The sequence below is a fragment of the Herpailurus yagouaroundi genome, unplaced genomic scaffold (assembly GCF_014898765.1).
Source record: "Herpailurus yagouaroundi ecotype Mexico unplaced genomic scaffold, PumYag 182, whole genome shotgun sequence".
NCBI lineage: Eukaryota > Metazoa > Chordata > Mammalia > Carnivora > Felidae > Herpailurus > Herpailurus yagouaroundi.
In genome coordinates this window covers 4,451,311-4,470,746 of record NW_024412413.1, presented here as the reverse complement: position 1 = coordinate 4,470,746, position 19,436 = coordinate 4,451,311, and the positions used below count along the sequence as shown (strand labels likewise).

General features: G+C 54.3%; 1 protein-coding gene across 1 annotated transcript in view; it reads right to left on the bottom strand.

Moving 5' to 3' along the window:
- The window catches only part of KIAA0930 (KIAA0930 ortholog), a 39,004-nt gene extending 38,542 nt beyond the window's left edge, over window positions 1–462 (bottom strand). Inside the window, exon 1 of the mRNA XM_040490580.1 lies at window positions 399–462. Within this exon, the coding sequence (XP_040346514.1) occupies window positions 399–447 (49 nt within the window). The 5' untranslated portion in view covers window positions 448–462. The remainder of the gene's footprint in view (window positions 1–398) is intronic.
- Between the last annotated feature and the right edge of the window lie 18,974 nt (window positions 463–19,436).

The following is a 19,436-nucleotide window of genomic DNA, read 5'->3' as shown; positions in this document are numbered from 1 at the left end:
GGGCCGGTAGGCCCTGCCCCCGACCGATGAGGCCCCGCCCCAGGCCGGGCTTCCAGGGCCCCGAGCCTGGAGGGCGGGGTTCCTTCCCCACCCCCACCGACCGCGGCCGCTCCGGCCCCGCCCACCTCCGACACTCGCTAGCCGCTCTCTACCCACAGCGGCCGCCCTGAGCCCGCTTCGACCTCCCGCGCTTCGTCTGCTGTTCCTCCCCGGGCCCTCAGCCCCTGCGCCCACCTCCTCCAGGCCCAACCCCCGCGGCCGTCCCCCGCCCGCAAACATCATCCAGCCCTTTGGCGTCCTTGAGCCCCTCCCATCACCCCTTCGGGGCCTATTCTGCGCCCCCTCTGCCCTCCCATCACCCTCCCCACCCCCTGTCCCTCGAGACAACACTTTGTCACTTCCGTCCGCCGTTGCCACTCTCTTCTCTCCGTCCAGTTCCGGGAGCATCCTCCGCGGAACCCAGGAAGAATTCATCCCTCCCCATAAAGAAGTGTCAAAGGGGCCGCGAGGCAAAGCGCTTCCCTCCCCGCGCTGAGTCCTTGGCCCGAGTGCAGTGCAGGGTGTTGAGAAAGGCTCTGAGCCTCGGTTTCCTCAGCTGTACAATGGGGGTATCTCCCTGAGTGTTGACTAGGTATGAGGGGATTGAGAAGTAGGGAGGTACGAGGTCGGCTGTGCGTATGATCCTGATGAAGGCCAAGGTCCAGCCAGGCGCCCCTGGTGAGCTGGCCCCCGCTGATAGAGGGAGACCCAGGGGAGAAGCAGCCAGAGGCCTCCGCGGGCGCCCACGCCTGCCAGCTCACTTCTAGGGGGAGGGAGAAATGGAGAGGCCGAGCTGGGGTGGGGGTGGGGTCTCAGCTCTGACCCCTCTAGGGAAGTCCTGCCTCCAGGCCCCGCCCCACCCGCCCAAGCGCTGTTGACCCTTGAACACCCCCGGGTATGTGAACCGTGTGAACGACTAGGGTCCACTTACAGGAAGATATTTTTCGAGAAAAACAGTATAGTACTATAAATGTATTTTCCTTGTGATTTTCTTAACATTTCCTTTCCTCTGGCTTACCGTATTGTAAGAATTCAGTATGCAAGTACATACACAGACACGTGGAATACATAACACAAACCTAACACACATTGCGACGGTGCCATCGGTCAGCACCGGGCCGTCCAGTTTGGGGGGAGTCAGAAGTTACACGGGGATTCTCACCTGCGTGGGGGATGGCACCCCTAAAGCCCCACATCCCTCAAGGATCAGCTGTGCTCTTCTCCCCCGTCGTTGTGAAACCTGTTCCCTCATTTCCCTCAGGTCCCCGTGGCACCTTTCCTGACCATCTCACCTGAAACCCCGCTTTCCCTCCGCCTCTAGTCCCTTGCCCTGCTTTATTTGTCTTCACAGCACAGCACGCACCTCCGGGGACATCACACTGCATAGCTATGAATTCTGTTCAGTGTCTGATCCCTGCACAGCTCACAGCTGGTACCTAGAACACTGTGGAGACGTGGCGGACGCCCTGTAAATGAACGTGGGAGGAATGTATTAAGAATGGACCGGAGGGGCGCCCGGGTGGCTCAGTCGGTGAAGCGTCCGACTTCGGCTCAGGTCATGATCTCGCAGTTCGTGAGTTCAAGCCCCGCGTCGGGCTCTGTGCTGACCGCTCGGAGCCTGGAGCCCGTTTCCGATTCTGTGTCTCCCTCTCTCTCTGCCCCTCCCCCGTTCATGCTCTGTCTCTCTCTGTCCCGAAAATAAATAAACGATGGGGCGCCTGGGTGGCGCAGTCGGTTGAGCGTCCGACTTCAGCCAGGTCACGATCTCGCGATCTCGCGGGATCTCGTGATCTCGCGGTCCGTGAGTTCGAGCCCCGCGTCGGGCTCTGGGCTGACCGCTCGGAGCCTGGAGCCTGTTTCCGATTCTGTGTCTCCCTCTCTCTCTCTGCCCCTCCCCCCCGTTCATGCTCTGTCTCTCTCTGTCTCAAAAATAAATAAACGTTAAAAAAAAATAAAAAAAATGGACCGGAGGCCTGATAGGAAGCAGGAAAGCCTCTTGGACGAGGCAGTAAGGAGGCCTGGGACCATGGGGCATAATAGCCTGGGGGAGGAAATGGGTGGTCTGGACCCTGCTTCAGGCCTCACTGCTGGTTTGGGGCACCTGGGCCCGTGTCTGGCCCCCACTGTGCCCTCAGAGCCAGGCCTGGGGGTGGGGTGGGGGGCACTCTGTACGGAAGTGTGGGGCAAGAGAGGTCATGAAGCACGTGTTTGGCCATCGGCAGGCCTCTATTCTCCTCTGGGTCTGTGTCCCTTCCTGTAAAATGAGGACACCGGCCTGAGGGCTACGGCCACCAGTTCTGAGTCTGGACAGCTGGGCTTCGGGCTGGTAGAAACGGGACTTCGGGCAAGAAATGAGACTTGCCGAGGGCTGCCAGGCTGGCAAGTCCAACGGTCATACCCCTGCCTGCTCCCCCTGCCTCCCCTTTGCTGATGCTGCCCTCCCCCGCCCCCCCCACTACCACCACCCCGGGGGCCTGAAATCCCCTCGTCTCCACTGAGCTTGGCTTCAAGGCCCACCGTCAACCAGTAAGCCTTCCGGTTAGTTTTGGCCAATGCGTTTGTGTTCTTACCTGCTTCGTCATCAGCTCCACCTCTCCCCTCACGGTCACCTCCGTAGACTGTGCCATAGGACCAGCACTGGATCAGCTCACGGTCTTTACCCCGGTATCCAGCCCAGGACGGGTGTCAGAAAATATCTGTTGAATGGGGGCGCCTGGGTGGCTCTGTCAGTTCGACTTCGACTCTTGGTTTCAGCTCAGGTCATGATCTCAAGGTTTCGTGGGTTCCAGCCCCGCGTCGGGCTCTGCGCTGGCAGCAAGGAGCCTGCTTGGGATTCTCTCTCTCCCTCTCTCTCTCTCTGCCCCTCCCCCACTGCCCCTGTCTCTGCATCTCTGAAAATAAATAAACTTAAAAACAAATTTTTTTTTAAATTTGTTGAATGGATAAATGAACGTCGCTTGTGCCCTCTGGTTTTTGTTTCAACGATACCCCAGGTATGGTTCACATAGGGAACTTTTAAATATCAGCGCATGTTGAATCGCGTCTTTCGCTTAAAGTGGGTGTGAGCAGGGACCATAGAACATGTTCTGTTTCTTGACGTGGGGGCTGATTACATGGAAAATGTACAAAAGGAGCTGTACTTTTGTGAGTTAGGTATTTTTGTGTATATAAATATTCAGAATATAAAATAGAACTAAAAATAAACAATTTAAGGGGTTATTGGGGAGCTCAGTTAAGTGTCCAGCTCTTGATTTCGGATCAGGTCACGATCTCACAGTTGGTGAGTTTGAGCCTGGCGTCAGGGCTCCACAACGACGGGGCGGGGCCTGCTTGGGATTCTTTCTCTCCTTCTCTCTCTCTGCCCCTCCCCTGCTCTCTCCCTCTCTCTCTGTCTTTCCCTCTCGCTCTCAAAATAAATAAATACACTTAAAAAAATCAAATACAGGGACGCCTGGGTGGCTCAGTCAATTAAGCACCCAACTTTGGCTCAGGTCATGATCTTGCGGTCCATGAGTTCAAGCCCCACATGGGGCTCTGTGCTGACAGCTCAGAGCCTGAAGCCTGCTTCGGATTCTGTGTCTCCCTCTCTCTCTGCCCCTCCCCTGCTCACACTCTGTCTCTCTCAAAAATAAATAAACGTTAAAAATTTTATAAAAAAAAAAATCAGATACATAAAATTTAAAAATAAAATAAAATACATTTAAAACACAATAAAAGATCCTTGGAAAAATTCTGGTTTAGCCATATTTCCTATGATGATGAAAATGTTCTTTTCTGCAAATAAATGAGCTGTGCTTTTAGAAAAGCCACGTGGGGGGAAAAAAGTGTAGGCCCAATAATGTCCCCCAAAGATGTCCAACCCTAATCCTTGGAACCTGTGAAGATTTGTTACAGGGCAAAATGGACTTTGCAGCTGGAATTAAGGGTATGGACCTTGAGACAGAGAGATCCTCCGTGATTATCCGTGGGGGCCCAATCTAATCACACAAGGTGGAGGAAGGGGCCACAAGTCAAGGAACACAGGCAGCTTCTAGAAGCTGGAAAAGGCCAGGACACAGGTTCTCCCCTAGAGCCTTTAGAAAGGAACACAGCCCTGCCTGCACCTTCGTTTTAGCCCAAAGTGTGACCCCAGTCATACTCAGAGAACTGTGAGATACTAAATTTATGTTGTTTCGAGGCCCTTCTTTTGTGAGTTAGGGCAGCGAGAGGAAAACAATACAATGAGCCAACAAAGGGAATCACGAAAGCCCTACAGCCGAAGCCTCTTTTCCCCGAGTGGTGATTGCAAAACACACTAGGGCAACCATTAAGCAACGATGAGCAGAAGGAAAAGTCAGCCACAACCCATCTGCTTTACTAGGTCAGTTTTCTCGTTTTCCAACGTTCTTGCCGGGGCAATGCCCAAGCACCATTCTTGTGTATACAGCTCTCTTTTGTAGCCCTAATGTTTGGGGGCTGAACAGATTCCAAGAGCCAGTGTCACCAAGAGATGCTCCCAGAGAACCCTTCTCCCGGCGGTTCTTACATAGCTGAAGGCCTCAGGGGCTCGTGTGAAATGGTGCCACCGACCTTCTCTTTTCCAGGCTTCTGTCTACTGTCTGTACGAGGGTGGACAGGACCGGATGACGGCTGAGATTCCCTCCTGCCCGTACAGTTCCGTGGGTCTAGAGTTGGGCTCTGATCTTTTCTCCTTGGTCCTCAAGAAGAAAAGACGGTTCCCCGGGGGTAAGTTAGGTCTGCACAGCCCCACCTTCGATCATTAAGCACAAGAACCACAAGGGTCAGGTTCAGAGGCTTTTCATTCATTCCAGAGAATCTATTAAAATACTTTTCACAGTCATGTGAGTTTCCCGGCCTGACTTCTCCCGCCTTGTGACTCACTTACGGTTCTCCTTTGCTGAAATCCCTGTCCCTCATCCTTCTGTTTTTCCGGAAATCGAAACCCGACCGCTCCCAGATCTCGATCGCAACAGCGCCCGAAACACTGGGGTTTTCTCACCTGCCGCCAGGGTAGGGGTACCGCCCGAGAAGGCTCACAGCCTCCCTCCTCCCCTCCTCCGGCCCTCTTTCCACCATCCGCCCCGCCGCACACGAAATACTTTCACATCCTCAGCTCCTCTGCTTTTTCAAAATAGATCCCTGCTAAAATTCTCCTGGAGGGGATAACCTCAAAGTTATTTTAGGCACCGACACAGTAGCGAGAAGAAAGGACCCAAGAAGGTTTGCAGGAAGACACGCCTGATAGGACTGGGGACGGGGGACGTGCTCACATTGCCCAAGGAACTGCTTTATGCCGGAAGCTCCTTGAATGTGGACAAGTACGGTCCTGAGCCCTGGAAGGCAGCTTGTATTGTCTTCATGTGTTGGGTAAGACCAGCACCACCTAGAGAGGCTGAGTGATGCTCAACATCACACAGCAAGTGAGATCTGGAGCCAGGATTTGAAGCTCCCGAAGGAGGAAGGGAGAGGCAGCCACACACACACCATCTGGCATCCACTCATCTAGTTCTAGGAGGCAAGGCCCGTTGGAGAACGGACGTGGGGTAATGAGTTTCAAAGGGAGAAGATTCGCTTCGAGGAGCTGCAAGGCCCCGGGGTCATTGCTGGGAAGTACGGTCTTGGGCTACCCCGGGACGAGGCCAAGTGTGGGCAGGGATCAAACAGGGAAAGAAATTTTATCATCAGGAGTGGGGACCTGGGACCAACACAGTTCGGACTTTGTCTAGTCTCTTTCGCTCCAGAGCCCTGGGCCTCCCGTCTGTCAGTGAGGAGGCTGACTCAATGTCCCCTTGTACCTTTCCAGCCCCGACATCATGGAAGGACCGGCGGGGTGAGCCAGGGCCGAGAGCTAGAGAGCCTGCTTCCGATTCTGTGTCTCCCTCTCTCTCTGTTCCTCCCCCACTCACGCTCTCTCTCTTTCTCTCTCTGTCAAAAATAAATAAACGTTAAATTTTAAAAAAAATAATAAATAGAATTAATAGATGCTTCATTAAATACCCTACAAGATATGACACCGGATCATCTTTATGTTTGGTTTGACATTCATAGAAGTTTCACGACATTTGAGAACTCTTTGTGGGTTCGATTTTCTCATGCAGCAAGGATTCTGAGAATGCCAGACAGCCAATGGGAAATCAGAAAATAAAGTGTACTGATATGTATTTCATCTTATTTAGCAAACATGGATGCAGGACTTACCATGTTTTCTGACTTTGCAAGTGCTGACATTGAATTCTGGGACTTGGGGCCATCATTCATTATCCCTCTTTCAGAGATGAGCAGGCTGAGGTACAGAGAGGCTAGGTGACTGGTCCACAGTCATCAAAGGCAGAATCAGGGGGCGCCTGGGTGGCTCAGTCAGTTAAGCATCCGACTTTGGCTCGGGTCACGATCTCGCAGTTCGTGAGTTCGAGCCCTGCGTTGGGCTCTGTGCTGACGGCTCAGAGCCTGGAGCCTGCTTGGGATTCTGTGTCTCCGTCTCTCTCTGACTCTCCCCCACTCACACTCTGTCTCTGTCTGCCTCTCTCTCAAGAATAAACAAACATTAAAAAAAAAATTGTCTTTTAAGGCAGAATCAGGAAGCCAAGTAAATTCCAGAGCAAAATTATAAAACTCCTTTCAGTTTTTTTTTGTTTTAAGTACACTTGAAAAAGGTACGTTCATGTTTGAGATGATATGGGCATCCCCATTTGACAGGAGAGTAAACTGAGGCTCGGAGACACCAAGTGGCTTATTCACACAGCCAGGGAGCAGCAGAGCTGAGATTTGAGCCCACGAGCCTGGAGGAGAATGCTGTGGCTGTATTTGTACATTTTGGTCTCACTTCGGTCCTGGTGGTATACTTACTAACACCTGCTTTGCGAAGGCTTCTTGCTGAGCGTTTAGAACCCAGCAGCTGTCCACACCCACTGCTGTCCTCTCCTGGCGGACGTGTTGGGAGCAGTGGCGCACCCTGGGAGTGGCAGGTAAGGGGCTGGGTGGAGGCCCAGCCCCCGCAGGACCCTCAACCTTTGGGAGTCACCTCTAGATGCTGGAAGGTGTTTCATAAGTGAGACCAGGGTGGGTGTGTGGTGGCTGATGACAGGAATGCATTTCCCTCTCGGCTCTAGAGGCCAGAAATAAGAATTCGAGGTGTTGACAGGGCTGAGATCCTCCGGAGGCTCCAGAGGGGGACCCTTCCTGCCCCTCCAGCTCCTGAGTACTCTGTGGCTTGTCACCACATCACCCAGTCTCCGCCTCTGTTGTCACATGGCCTCTCCCGTCTGTGCCTCTGCCTCTCAGAAGGACACTTGACAGTGTCCTTGGGCCCATCCTAAACCCACGATGCTCTCATCTCAAAGGTCTTAACTTAATTGCATCTGCCACGACATTTTCCAAAGAAGGTCACTCACCTCCCCGGATTCCAGGTGGGCGTATCTCTGGGGGAGCACAGCGGGCTTCTGCTAGCTTTGTGGGTGAAGCACACGTTCCATCTTCTGGCCAGGGGTCTGGCTTTTCCCACTGGGACCCACTTGGCCCCCATTTCGGTCCACCTGGGGTGAGCACTTGAGCCAGAGCTAGCCCATCCGAGCAAAGCATCTCTCTGGCACAGTGATGGGTCCAGGGCTGGTCCAGTCGGGACCAATCTGGGGCTCTGGCTGTCGCTGCAGCGGGGCTGTTACGAGACCAGGTGCTGGCTTCCTCCGGAGGCCGGAGACCACACAGAGGAGAGCAGGGCTGAGAGATGGCAAGTGATACCCATCAGGGTATCGGTGACAGGGACCGACACACGCCCCTTCCTGCAGAAGCCAACTGAGAGGCTTGTCCCTTGCTCAGCTGTGGGCCATGACCGAAACAGAATTGCACCATAAGCGAGCCCTCGCTTAGCCGAGGGAGGATTCTGGTGGACAGTGGGATCAGGGCCCTATTCACCAGCCATGAAAACGAGGTGCAGGCAGTCAACTGTGCGAGGCACCCGGAGGCACCGTGCGAGGGCCCGCGGAGGCCTCTGGCCCATCTGCTCGTGGCACAGAGAGGTGGAACCTACCTGCCCGAGGCCGCCCCTGCCGTGCCTGCCGCCTAGAATGCCCCCTGACCCTCAGACCCTGACTCTGCTCGCCCTGCAGGGGGCTGCCAGGGGCCCCATCCGTCCTGCTCCGCGGAAGGGCCCTGTGGATTCTGCTGCCCCAGCTTACTGACGCTCTCTTCCTCCTTGGCGATGCTGTTCTGCTCACAAAGTGCACCGATTCACGCCTCATGGTGGGAGGGAGCTCCACCTCACGATCTTGGGGTCTGCGGATAGAATTCTCGGGAGGCCTGGGCACTTGGGTGGGAACGACATCACATGCTTATGGTCACTGACTTCTGACTCAAAGCTAGCATCCGTCCACCACGGATGTTGTGGTTGCAGGCCACAGGCCACGGAAATGTCACAGACCACAGCAGTTATCTACAGCTTTGCCGGCAGCACCCACGCAGGGCCCGGCAGGCAGGGGGGCGGGCAGGGGGCGTCAGACATCATTCCTGCCCTCTCAGAGCTGTCCCAGGAGCCCAGGGAACCCCCCCCCACCCCCGCCCAAAGACGCCAAGCAGGGACATGATCTCAGATTTGAGTGTGCAAGGATGACCATAGAGAGCGGGCATCAGGGAGGCCCCTTAGGGGAATGAGTTGCTACACGGGGTCAGGGAAAGGGCCAGGAGTCCTGGGCTGGGGGTATCAGTGCCGGGAATGGGGAAGAAGACCGAGTCCAAAGGCAGTGAGGAGGGCACAGCGGGCCCAGGCTCCGTCCTGGGCCCTCCTCCTCACTCCCATGGCGCCAGCGGGGCCCCCCCCCCCCGTGGGGACTGCCCGCGGGGGCCTCACCTCGCCCCGGGCCCAGCCAACGGCGTGACGAGTTCACTGCCCGAAACACCCCAACCTCCTCCTGCAGGTCCCCCACGGCGGCCGCTCGAGCCAAAAATCCAGCAGGCTCTGCCTTTGCCTCCTCCCTCCTTCTCGTCTCTAACCGGTCAAGCGATTTATCTTCTGAGGGCTCCTGAGCCCCTCTCTTCACTCCGTCCCCACTGTCACCGCCCCGATCCACACTGTTGGCTCTCTTCCGTCTGAACTCTGTTAACATGTATTTGTTTCCTGTCGCCCTGTAACAAAGCACCACACACTTAGCGGCTCCCGGCCTCAACAGTTGTCGTAGGTCAGAGGTTGAGGCCCAGCACGACTGGGTTCCTTCCTGCCCGGTCTGGCAGGCGGAAATCCTGGTGCCAGCAAGAGCCGAGGTCTCACCTGAGTAGAATTCCTCATGGAAGCTATGTCTCCAAGGCCACAAGAGTGCCTCTCTCGGACTTTCCCTGGTCTTTAAGATGCCCTTTGAGAGCTCACCTGATTAGGTCAGGCCCACCCTGGATAATCCCCCTTTGGATTAACGCAACTGACTAGGGATCTGGTTTACACCTGCAAAATTCCCTTTTGCCATCTAACAGAGCCAATTATGGGAGTGATATCATCTCGTATCTATAGGTCTCACTCACACTCAAGGGGAGAAGATGATACAAGAGCACTGGTGGTCATTTTAGAGTTCACCTACAACAGAGAGCCTCTCCACGGGGTCTCCCAGCCGGGGACGCCTGGGCCCCTCCACCCCCAGCCTCTGCTGGACAACCAGCGTAACCCTGCCTGTCCGTCTGTCCGTCTGCCTATCTATTCATCTACCTATTAATGATCTGTGTTCCCTACTTTTCCGTTCTTTTTTTTTCAGTTTCACGTGAAATATTTCAAATAAACCCCCAAACTGAGAGAATAGGAAAACGGACACCTCTTACACCTATCACCCAACTTTAAATAATTGTTCACATCTTGCCTCATTTTCTTTATCTTTTTTCCTTAATATTTTGAAGTCGGTTTCGGATGCGATGATTGTCCGATTCTAAATGCTTCGATATGTGCATCATTCTTTTTACTTTTTTATTTTCAATTTATTTATCCAAATTCAAGTTAGTTAACACACAGTGCAGTGTTGGTTTCCGGAGTAGAATTTACTGATTCATCACTTACACGTAACGCCCAGCGCGCGTCCCACCAAACGCCTCCTTAAATGCCCATCGCCCATTGAGCCCACCCCCCCCCACCCCCCACCCCTCCAGCCACGATATCATCGCCCCCTTAACAAAATTAACGTTAATCCTCTCGCCCTTTCTTATCACTGGCCACATTCAAATTTCCGAATGTCTCACCTCCCCCAACTCCTGGTTTCCCCGGCTCGGCCTGAAGCTGGTGACAGCCACCCGCCCCCTGTGTCCCCTCGCTCACCCCTGCCCTCCTGCCCACTGGCCTTTCCGTCTCTCTCCAGCTGCTCACCCTCACATCTGTTGTTTCCTCCACCTGGAACTTTCTCTGCGCCTTCGCTTCCAGTTCAGCCGCCGTTCCCTCGGGGGCCCCAGGAATCTCTGAACCAGGTCCCATCCCCGTCTCCTCTGATCTCTCGGAGGGAACCCTGTTTTCGCCCTGGACGCACTCCTGTCCTTCAGAGCACCCACCGCGGTCCACGACGACCCGCTCGTGGGCGTGACTTCTTGACTGCTCTCTCACTCCCCGCCCGGCCTGGGACCCCTGAGAGTGAACGTGTCTGTTTGCTCACCATCATATCCCCACCTGACTCACAGCCAGGGGCTCGATAAATACACGCGGAGCCCGTGAACGAGCCCGTGAACCGGGCGTGAGTGAGGTCTGTGCCGTCATCACGGGAGCCTGCGAGTCCCTGCTGACCAGAGGGGAGTCGACGACAGAGGGGCGTGGCCCCTAAAGGACAGGGCATGTTAAAAATATTCGAACAGAACTAACAGTCCAGAAATAGACCCACACATACACGGATCGGTGGGGAAAGAATAGAGTTTCAGCAAATAGCATTAGATCAGTTGGATGTCCAGATGCATAAAACAAAACAAAACATGAATTTTCACCCTGACCTCGCACTACACACAAAAACTAAATTTTGCGTCTATGAAATGGGCCATAGACCTTAATAAAAATAGGAAACGGCTACAAGAAAAAATAAGAGAACATCTCGGTGGCCCCGAAAGCTGTACACAGAACGCACAAGCTATAAAAGGAATGATTGATAAATTGGACTTTATCCAAATTTAACGTGTTGCTCTCCGTGAAGCGTATATCCAACAAAGGCCCTGCATCCGAAATGGTGTTTCCCAGCCTTCTTTTCTCCCCACCCTCCCCCAGGGACCCCTTTTCCACATTCCCAATTCCCCTATGAATGTTTAATCCCACATAGGTCTGTTTCCATCCTGCGTGTGTATTGTGCTCTCACATAAAAAGAATGATGTTTTGGGGCGCCTGGGTGGCTCAGTCGGTTAAGCGTCCGACTTCGGCTCAGGTCACGATCTCGCGATCTCGCGGGATCTCGTGATCTCGCGGTCCGTGAGTTCGAGCCCCCGCGTCGGGGCTCTGGGCTGACGGCTCGGAGCCTGGAGCCTGCTTCCGATGCTGTGTCTCCCTCTCTCTCTGCCCCCCCACCCCTCACTCATGCTCTGTCTCTCTAAAATAAATACAGGTTTAAACACTTTTTAAAAATGAAAAGGAGAACTTTAGGGGCGCCCGGGTGGCTCAGTCGGTTGAGTGTCCAACTCTTTGATTTTGGCCACGATCTTGTGGTCTTGAGATCGAGCCCCGAGCGGGCTTAAGATTCTCTGTCTCCCTCCGCCCCTCGTGCCCATTCACACATGTGCTTTCTAGCTCTTGCTCTGTTTCTCTGAAATAAATAAATAAATAAATAAATAAATAAATAAATTTAAGAAGAACTTTAAACACCAGGCTTTGGACTTAATCTGGGAAGAGTGATAGCTCATCAATTCATGATGGACATCGTACCATTGGACAAGACCACTGTCCCATTCTACTAGGATCACAGGGACTGTCTGAATGGATGAGGGGGTGAGGAGGGTGGCAGGACTTGCACGAAGACTCCTTTGTACACTATTTCTGTGCTGGGTTGTTGAGTCCACGGCTGGCCTAGAGCTCTCTGCCCACACGCCCCTTCTCCCCCTCTTGCTGGGGGACGCAGGGGACCTGGCTTTACTCACGTCTGTTGCTCGGTGCCTGCATCGGTCCAGCTGATATAAATATTTGCAGAATTGACCCCTGTGGCATTAGCCACATCCCTTCCCCTCTTCCCTGCCTCCGTTTCCCCACCGCTAAAGGGGAGGTGGGCCTGATTCTCTGAGGATACACCTTCCCCTCTCAGCCTGTCCCTCTTCAGAGCTGCTAATTACCAGGATCCGTTGGGAAACACGAGATCCGAAGGCTCTAGAAACCGGTTCCATCCTGTGACCCAGAGTTTGCCCAGAGTTCTGGGCTCTTGTAGTTCACCCAAATCTGGGGGACATTTGAGACCCCAGAAATCTCGAGGAATCTTGACTAGTGACTCCTCACTCCTTAATAGTGACTGACGCCTCATTATTCTTATGCACTGAACTAATAAAAAAAAGCAGATGATTTCCCTTTGTGCTCTGGTTTCCAGGAAGCTCGAAGGCACTTCTCCTTGACTTAGAAATGGTGGAGGGTCTCCTCCTATCTACCCGTGGGTTTCTACCTATGAGCCCTGAGGAATGAGGTGGGATGCTGGGACACATGTCCAACGTGTGGTCCTTCAGGAGGACGGCCTGTGGTTGTTGATGGGGCCACGGGGGAGAGAGAAGGGGCCCAAGGCAGGGGGACAGAGGGGAGGGGACACATCCGGGGGTGGGGGCACCACATGGCTTCCTAGCTGGGCTCCCTGCTTGCACTCGCAGGCCAGGCGGCCCTCCACCCCACAGCCAGGGAGGGTCCCCATCCGAACCGTGCCCGGGGGGACGCCGCCAGGGGGCGCCCGACACCAGAGCGTGGCTCCCACTGGGCCGCGAGAAGGAGCCGGGCTCGCCCCCGGCGGCATCCTGCTCTGCGCTCTGGGGGCTCGGGCCCTCCGCACCAAAAGCACACTCTGGGCACCTCACCGCCTCTCTTCCCCATTCGACACCCAGTTGAGGTACCATCGCCTCCAGGAAGTCATCCTGGGTCTCAGGCTGGGCCAGGCTTCTCCTCCAGCCCCCAGAGCCCCCTGGGCTCTGTCCACACTGCCAGGCCCTGCTCCCTTCTTCCAAGGGAGTGGACAGTGACACCCTGGGCAGGGATGGGCCCGGGTCACCCATGACCCCAGAATGGCCAGTCTGGCAATGGTATTCAGGTGAATACATCTGGGAGCTGGGAGCCCCACGCACCTTTCCTGGGTCATCAGTGGTGGAGGTCCTGGCCCCCCACCCCTCCCTTGCTGAGGGCCTAAGTGGCTACAGACGGTCAGTAATGGGTTCCCTGGCTCCCACCCCCGTCCCATCTCATGTCTGTAACCTCTGAGGAGTGCCCTCCTAGCCTGCAGGCTGAGCCCTGCCTCAGTTTCCCCACCCCTTCCGGCTCCCAACCTCTGGCCTTTGCACCAGCTGGTCCCTCCACTGGGACGCCCTCCCTGGTACCATACATCTCTGCCTGCTGTTTCCTGCTTAAGAGGAGTGGTCAGCTCCTGACGCTCTGGCAAAGGACTCAGAGACGTTTGGAAATGATTTTCTTACAATTAATAAATTAGAGAGGGTTCCGGTTATCTCTGTGATGATCTGTTTCCCTCACGTGATGTGACCTCACAGCGGTGGCTGCTCTTGTAGACGTCGCGTGTCTGGCAGGCAGGATGGCTTTGGAAAGGCTGCGTCTGAATGTTCTAGAACATCCAGACCCCCCTCCCCAGGGTCCCTGCTGGCCTCTGGCTCATACACGCACCACGTAGGGGATGCGTGACGCACGCTGGAGAGACACCTCCTGGGTTCGGGTCCCAGCTCCATCCAACTCTGGCTCGCTGTGTGACCTTAGGTAAGCTACTGAACTTCTCTGTGCTTTAATTTCTTCCTTTGCAAAACGGGATGGTGATATCGAAGCTACCCCCCAACCCCCAGCCCCGGCCTCCATTCTCAGGAGGGTTAATGAGACCAGGCCTGCAGAGGACCCAGGAGAAGGCCCAGCACAGAGGAAGGGCTTAGAAGTGATTCTCCCCTGCAGCCTCCAGGGGGAGCACGGTCCGGCCGACACCTGGGTTTCAGATGTTAGCTCTGGAACTGTGAGAAAATACATCTTGGGGGTTGGAAGCCACCAGCTTGTGGTGATTTTTTTTTTTCCAGCCCCAGGAAACAGGCACACCTCCCTTTAAAATGGGCATAATAAGAGCTCCAACCACAAAGGATATGGTGAGGACCAGATCCAAGGTACAAAACTCTTCGAACAGCACCTAGCTAGCACAGAGTCGGCACTGGATGTGTGAGACCCTTACTCTCTCCTGGCCCCCTTCTTGGCCAGCGGGGACCAGCGGGGGGCACAGGCCAACCGAGGCCTGGCTCCAGGGACTGAGCAGGGGAGCAGGGAGGATTTGACCCTAGGAAGCCTCTCCCACTCACAGTGACCTCCGCTCCGGTTCCCGCAGGCTGATTCGGCCCAGGCCCCCGCACTGAGACGTCCGTGCTCTGTACCTTCTGCATTTAGGGCACTGTCCTAGGCTCTGGGGACATAGGGAGCCCGGTACAAATGGTTTCAGCTGTAGGCAGGGGTGGGGTGGGGCGGGGAACAGACAGCCGAACAAGTGATGATTTAAATACGGTTTTCAGAAGCCGGCGAATGGGGGTCAGGAAAAGGTTTCCCTTCCCGGGGGGGTGGGGAGGGACGTTTCAACTCGGATTGTCAAAGATTAGTGGGGGTCAGGCGGGCGCAGGTAGGACAGCAGCCTGATGCAGAGGACAGCTGGCCTGTGCGGCTGAAACTCAGCACGGAGGCCACAGAGGTGCAGGAGGGGCTCCCTGGAGGGGTGTCCAGGGTGGCAGCACCCATGCCTGCCAGGCTTGGAGGGTCAGGGGAGGATTCCGGAATTTTCCTGAGATGAACAGGAAGCCATTGCAATGCTCCAACCCAAACGACGTGATCTCGCCAGAGTTTTAATTTTCAGAAACCTCTCTGCGCGAGGAGATACCGTTTCACGCCTACTGGGGCGGCTGCGACAAAAAACGACAGTGTGGGTGAGGCCGTGGGGACAGCGGGACCCTGGGGCAGTGCCGGAGGGGATGTTAAATAGCGCAGCCGCAGTTTCTCAGAGGGTGGCCTGGAGTTGGCGCCCGTCCCAGCAATGTCACCCCAGGTGTCTCCCCGGGAGAAAGGTGCACCTGCCACGCAGACACTGTGCCCGAATGCCCACGGCAGCGTCAGTTCCTGATGGCCCCAAGGCGAGAACCACCCAAAGGTCCATCTTCGATGAGTGGATACAGGCAATGCGGGTTGTCCGTGCGATAATAGACGGCCGTAAGAAAGGAAGGGAGTCCTGACAGATGCCGTGACCTGGATGAACCTTGAACGTGTTGCGCTCAGAGAAAGGAGACGGTCACAAAAAGCCACCTGTCGTCTGACACCCGTTGTGCAAAATGCCCGGAACAGGCAAATCCCCACAAAGAGAGGCCAGACCAGGGAGAGGGGGCGCAGGGGTGACTGCTAATGGGCACGGGGCTTCTTTTTGGGGTGATGAAACGTCCAGTAGGGGTGAGGACTGCGCGGCCCCGTGGATGGACTGAAGGCCACCGAACTGGGCACTTTACGTGGGACGGAGAGGTCCTTGGGACGCTGTCTTTGCTCGGACGATTCGCTGCTGGGGCTCGTTTTTCCTGGGGTGAGGGTCACAATTCTGCTTTCTTTCCGCTCCCGCTCTCAGTGATGCTTGTCTTGCCGTCCCAAGCTCAGACCTCGAACCCACATCACGAGCGCTCGTGCTGGCTGGGCTGGGAGACATCGCTCTCGCTTCCACCCTCCCTGGCCGCCCAATTCCAGTCCATCCCACAGTTCCTGCCCCCCCCCTCACCCCCAGCCCTTCCGCCGTTGCCCCAGCACAGACCCCGTGGATGCCAGGATCACTGGCTCCTCCTGCCCTCCGGCTTCTCACTCCTACTCTCTCTCACTCCTTCCGTGGCCCCCTACTTCGTGAAAGCTCCCCTTTACTTCTTGTCTCCCCGTCTTCTCCTCCTGAGCGGAAGCCCCCCCCCCAGTCCCGCATCCCTGGGGCCTCCACATCAACGACTCTGGTGGATGCTGGTCAGCCCCGAGCAGCACGCAGCCTCGGGCAACGCTGTCCCCTCCTGATTCGGCATGATCCCAGAGTGGCCCCGTAGAGCGGACCCCCCTCTCCTCCGGGTGCTGTATGTTGCCCCCAAGAAAAGGCCCAAAGCTGGAAGCTCCCCGGGATTGAACCATCACATTATCCGCTCAAACCGAAAGCAAAAGGGAACAATCGAACTCACTATTCATGAAGGGACTGCTTACAAATCACGCGGGGCAGGGGGGTTAACATGTGCCTTGAGAACAGAGCTCTTGGGGTCCCACGCTGCGGGCACTGGGGGCTGGATCATCCTTTGCTGTGTGCGGTTGCCCTGTGCGTTACAGGGTGTTTAGAGACATTTCTGAGCCCCACCCGCTGGATGCCCCTCCTCATCACCCCGGATGGGACAACCAGCACTGTGCCCGGCCATTGCCCCATGGCGGGGGGGGGGGGGGGGGGGGCGGCAGAATGGACCCCTGCTGAAAACCCTCTGCTCTGGAACAAGCGTTGGATAGAGCATCCTTGGAAGGTGCGTTGGGGTCCTCCAGAGAGACCTGGCCACAGCAGTGTGTGTGTGTGTGTGTGTGTGTGTGTGTGTGTAGAGAATGAGATTTTAATAAACTGGCTCACGGGATTGTGGAGGCTTAGTAAATCCAAGGTTTGCAGGGCAGGCCGTCAGGCTGGAGACCTCGAAGAGCTGTGGTCGAGGTCCAAACACCATCAGGAGACAGAATCCCCCCTTGCTCAGGTGAGGTCAGTCTTTTTTGTTCTCCTGAAACCTTCAACTGATGGGATGAGCCCCACCCACATCATGGAGGGTAATCTGCTTTTACTCAGAGTTCACTGACTCACAGAAACATCTAGAATAATGTTTCACTAACTATCTGGCCACCGTGGTCTAGCCAATGTGAGGCATAAAATTCACCATTGCAATGGGATGCAGCCTCCCCTAAAAGAAATCACTTAGAAAACTTTGAACTTGATTCGGTTGTCCTCCCTCCTTCCTTCCTTCCTTCCTCCCTCCCTCCCTCTTTCCCTCCCTTCTTTCCTTCCTTTCTTCCTCTTGGTTTTTATACTGGCAGAGTTATTTTCGAACTATTTTATTGTATTTTAAGCAAAAATACAGCTAAGTATATATGTTCATGGGTTAGGAGTCAAGATTTCAGGTAAGAACATAAGTACCAATCACAGAATCAAATAATGTAAGTAAGAATGTGAGAACTACATTAGAAATATTGACACAAACTCATGATTTTAAATAACTACATTAACAGCTATTAATGATTATATATATATATATATGCCCCTGTGTCCCTGTGTGTGGGCCAGGAGCTACGCGGTGGACCTGTAACACCTTGGTGAGCCACAGGACAAGAAGGCTTTTAAGGATTCCTGGGGTCACATCAAGAGGACACAAGAGCTTACTTAAGGGACTCCCACTGGCCAAATTTGGAGCTCAAAAGAAAAAAAGTGACTATACTTGAATAAAGCACACTAACGCTCTGAAAAACCAAGCCCATAATGATATAGAACATTAAAAAGTTACAATAATGGGGGGGGCTGGGGGGCTCAGTTGGTTAAGCGCCCGACTCTCGATCTTGGTTTGGGTCATGATCTCACGGTTCACGGGATCCAGTCCCTGCATCCAGTTCTACACTGACAGCTAAGAGACTGCTTGGGATTCTCTCTCTCTCTCTCTCTCTCTCTCTCTCTCCTTTCTGTGTCTCTCCCCATGCTGACTGGCTCACTCTCTCTCAAAATAAATAAATAAACATTTGTGAAAAGTTACCATAATGTCTTACAGAAGGTGACCATAATAGAATGTGCTTGTGCTGTGTCATCATTCATTTGGTTATTGTATCAATAAAGAATACCTTTGTTTGGGGCACCTGGGGGGCTCAGTCAGTTAACAGTCTAACTTCGGCTCAGGTCATGATCTCATCTCACGGTTCGTGGGTTCTAGCCCCGCATGGGGCTCTGTGCTGATGGCTCAGAGCCTGGAGCCTGCTTCAGATTCTGTTTCTGTCTCCCCTGCTCGTGCTCTCTCTCTCAAAAATAAAATAAACTTGAAAAAATAGTAATAAAAAGAATATCTTTGTTTGAAGACATTTTCCTACTCGAAGGCAAGGACTCAGTAGAATAGTCCAGTATTCTGTAACTTTCATAATGGTAAATTAGGGTTTGTTGAACAATAATTCAAGGGGAGGGACAAGTGGGTGTGAGGGCAGACAAAGTAAGATTAATACAAAGAGTTGATAATTGTCACAGCTGGGGGGTGGGCACAGAGAACTGTTGTACCATTGGTCGACTTTTGTATATATTTATAATTTCCATAAAATTTTTTTTTAATTTTTTATTTGATTTAAAAAAATTAAAAATATTTTTTAACATTTATTTATTTTTGAGACAGAGCATGAATGGGGGAGGGTCAGAGAGAGAGGGAGACACAGAATCGGAAGCAGGCCCCAGGCTCTGAGCGGTCAGCACAGAGCCCGACACGGGGCTCAAACTCACAAGTCGTGAGATCATGACCTGAGCCGAAGTCGGACGTCTAACCGAATGAGCCACCCAGGCGCCGCTCGTGAGAAAAAATGTTTAAGTCAGAAGGACAGATGCAACAAAGTGGGCCAAGTGTTGACTATTGGTGAGGCTGAGCCCCAGGCACACATTCTCTTATCTCTACTTCTGTGTGCGCTTTACGTTCTCCGTAACAAAAATCGGGTTTTCTAAGTGTTTGCGTTCGTTAGCGTCATACGTCAGAATCTTAGGTCTGCAGGCTGAACTCAAACACCGAGGAGACCCTTAGATATCACTTCCCGTGGTACGTTCAGCCATCCAGCCCGAAGGGAAAAGACCAGGCTGATCCTTTTTCATCTTCCCACCCTCCTCTGGACCCCCTGCCCCCCATGGGCTGCACCATTGGGCTCCCCACTCCCAGGCTTCCCTTAGGGTCCAGCAGCGGGGGTCCTGGCTGGACATCGGAGGGCTAGAGGAGAGTGAGCTGGGTGTGTCTGGCTCTCTTGGAAGCCACCGGCAGGAGCCAGCTCTCTGTCTTCCAGCAGATTCTCTCCTTGCCCCTTGAGGCCTAGGAAAGGCCACCCCATGCCTCGTTTGTGCGCAGTCCCAAATTTTTCCCATTCTGGTGTGCAAACCTTTCCTGCACGGACTCAGGACCCCTCTTCCCAGCCAAACCTCATCCCCCCCAGAGCCCAGCCTAGGTGCCGCTTCCTTGGGGAGCCTTTCCTGCAGCCTGGAAGGAGTCCAAGC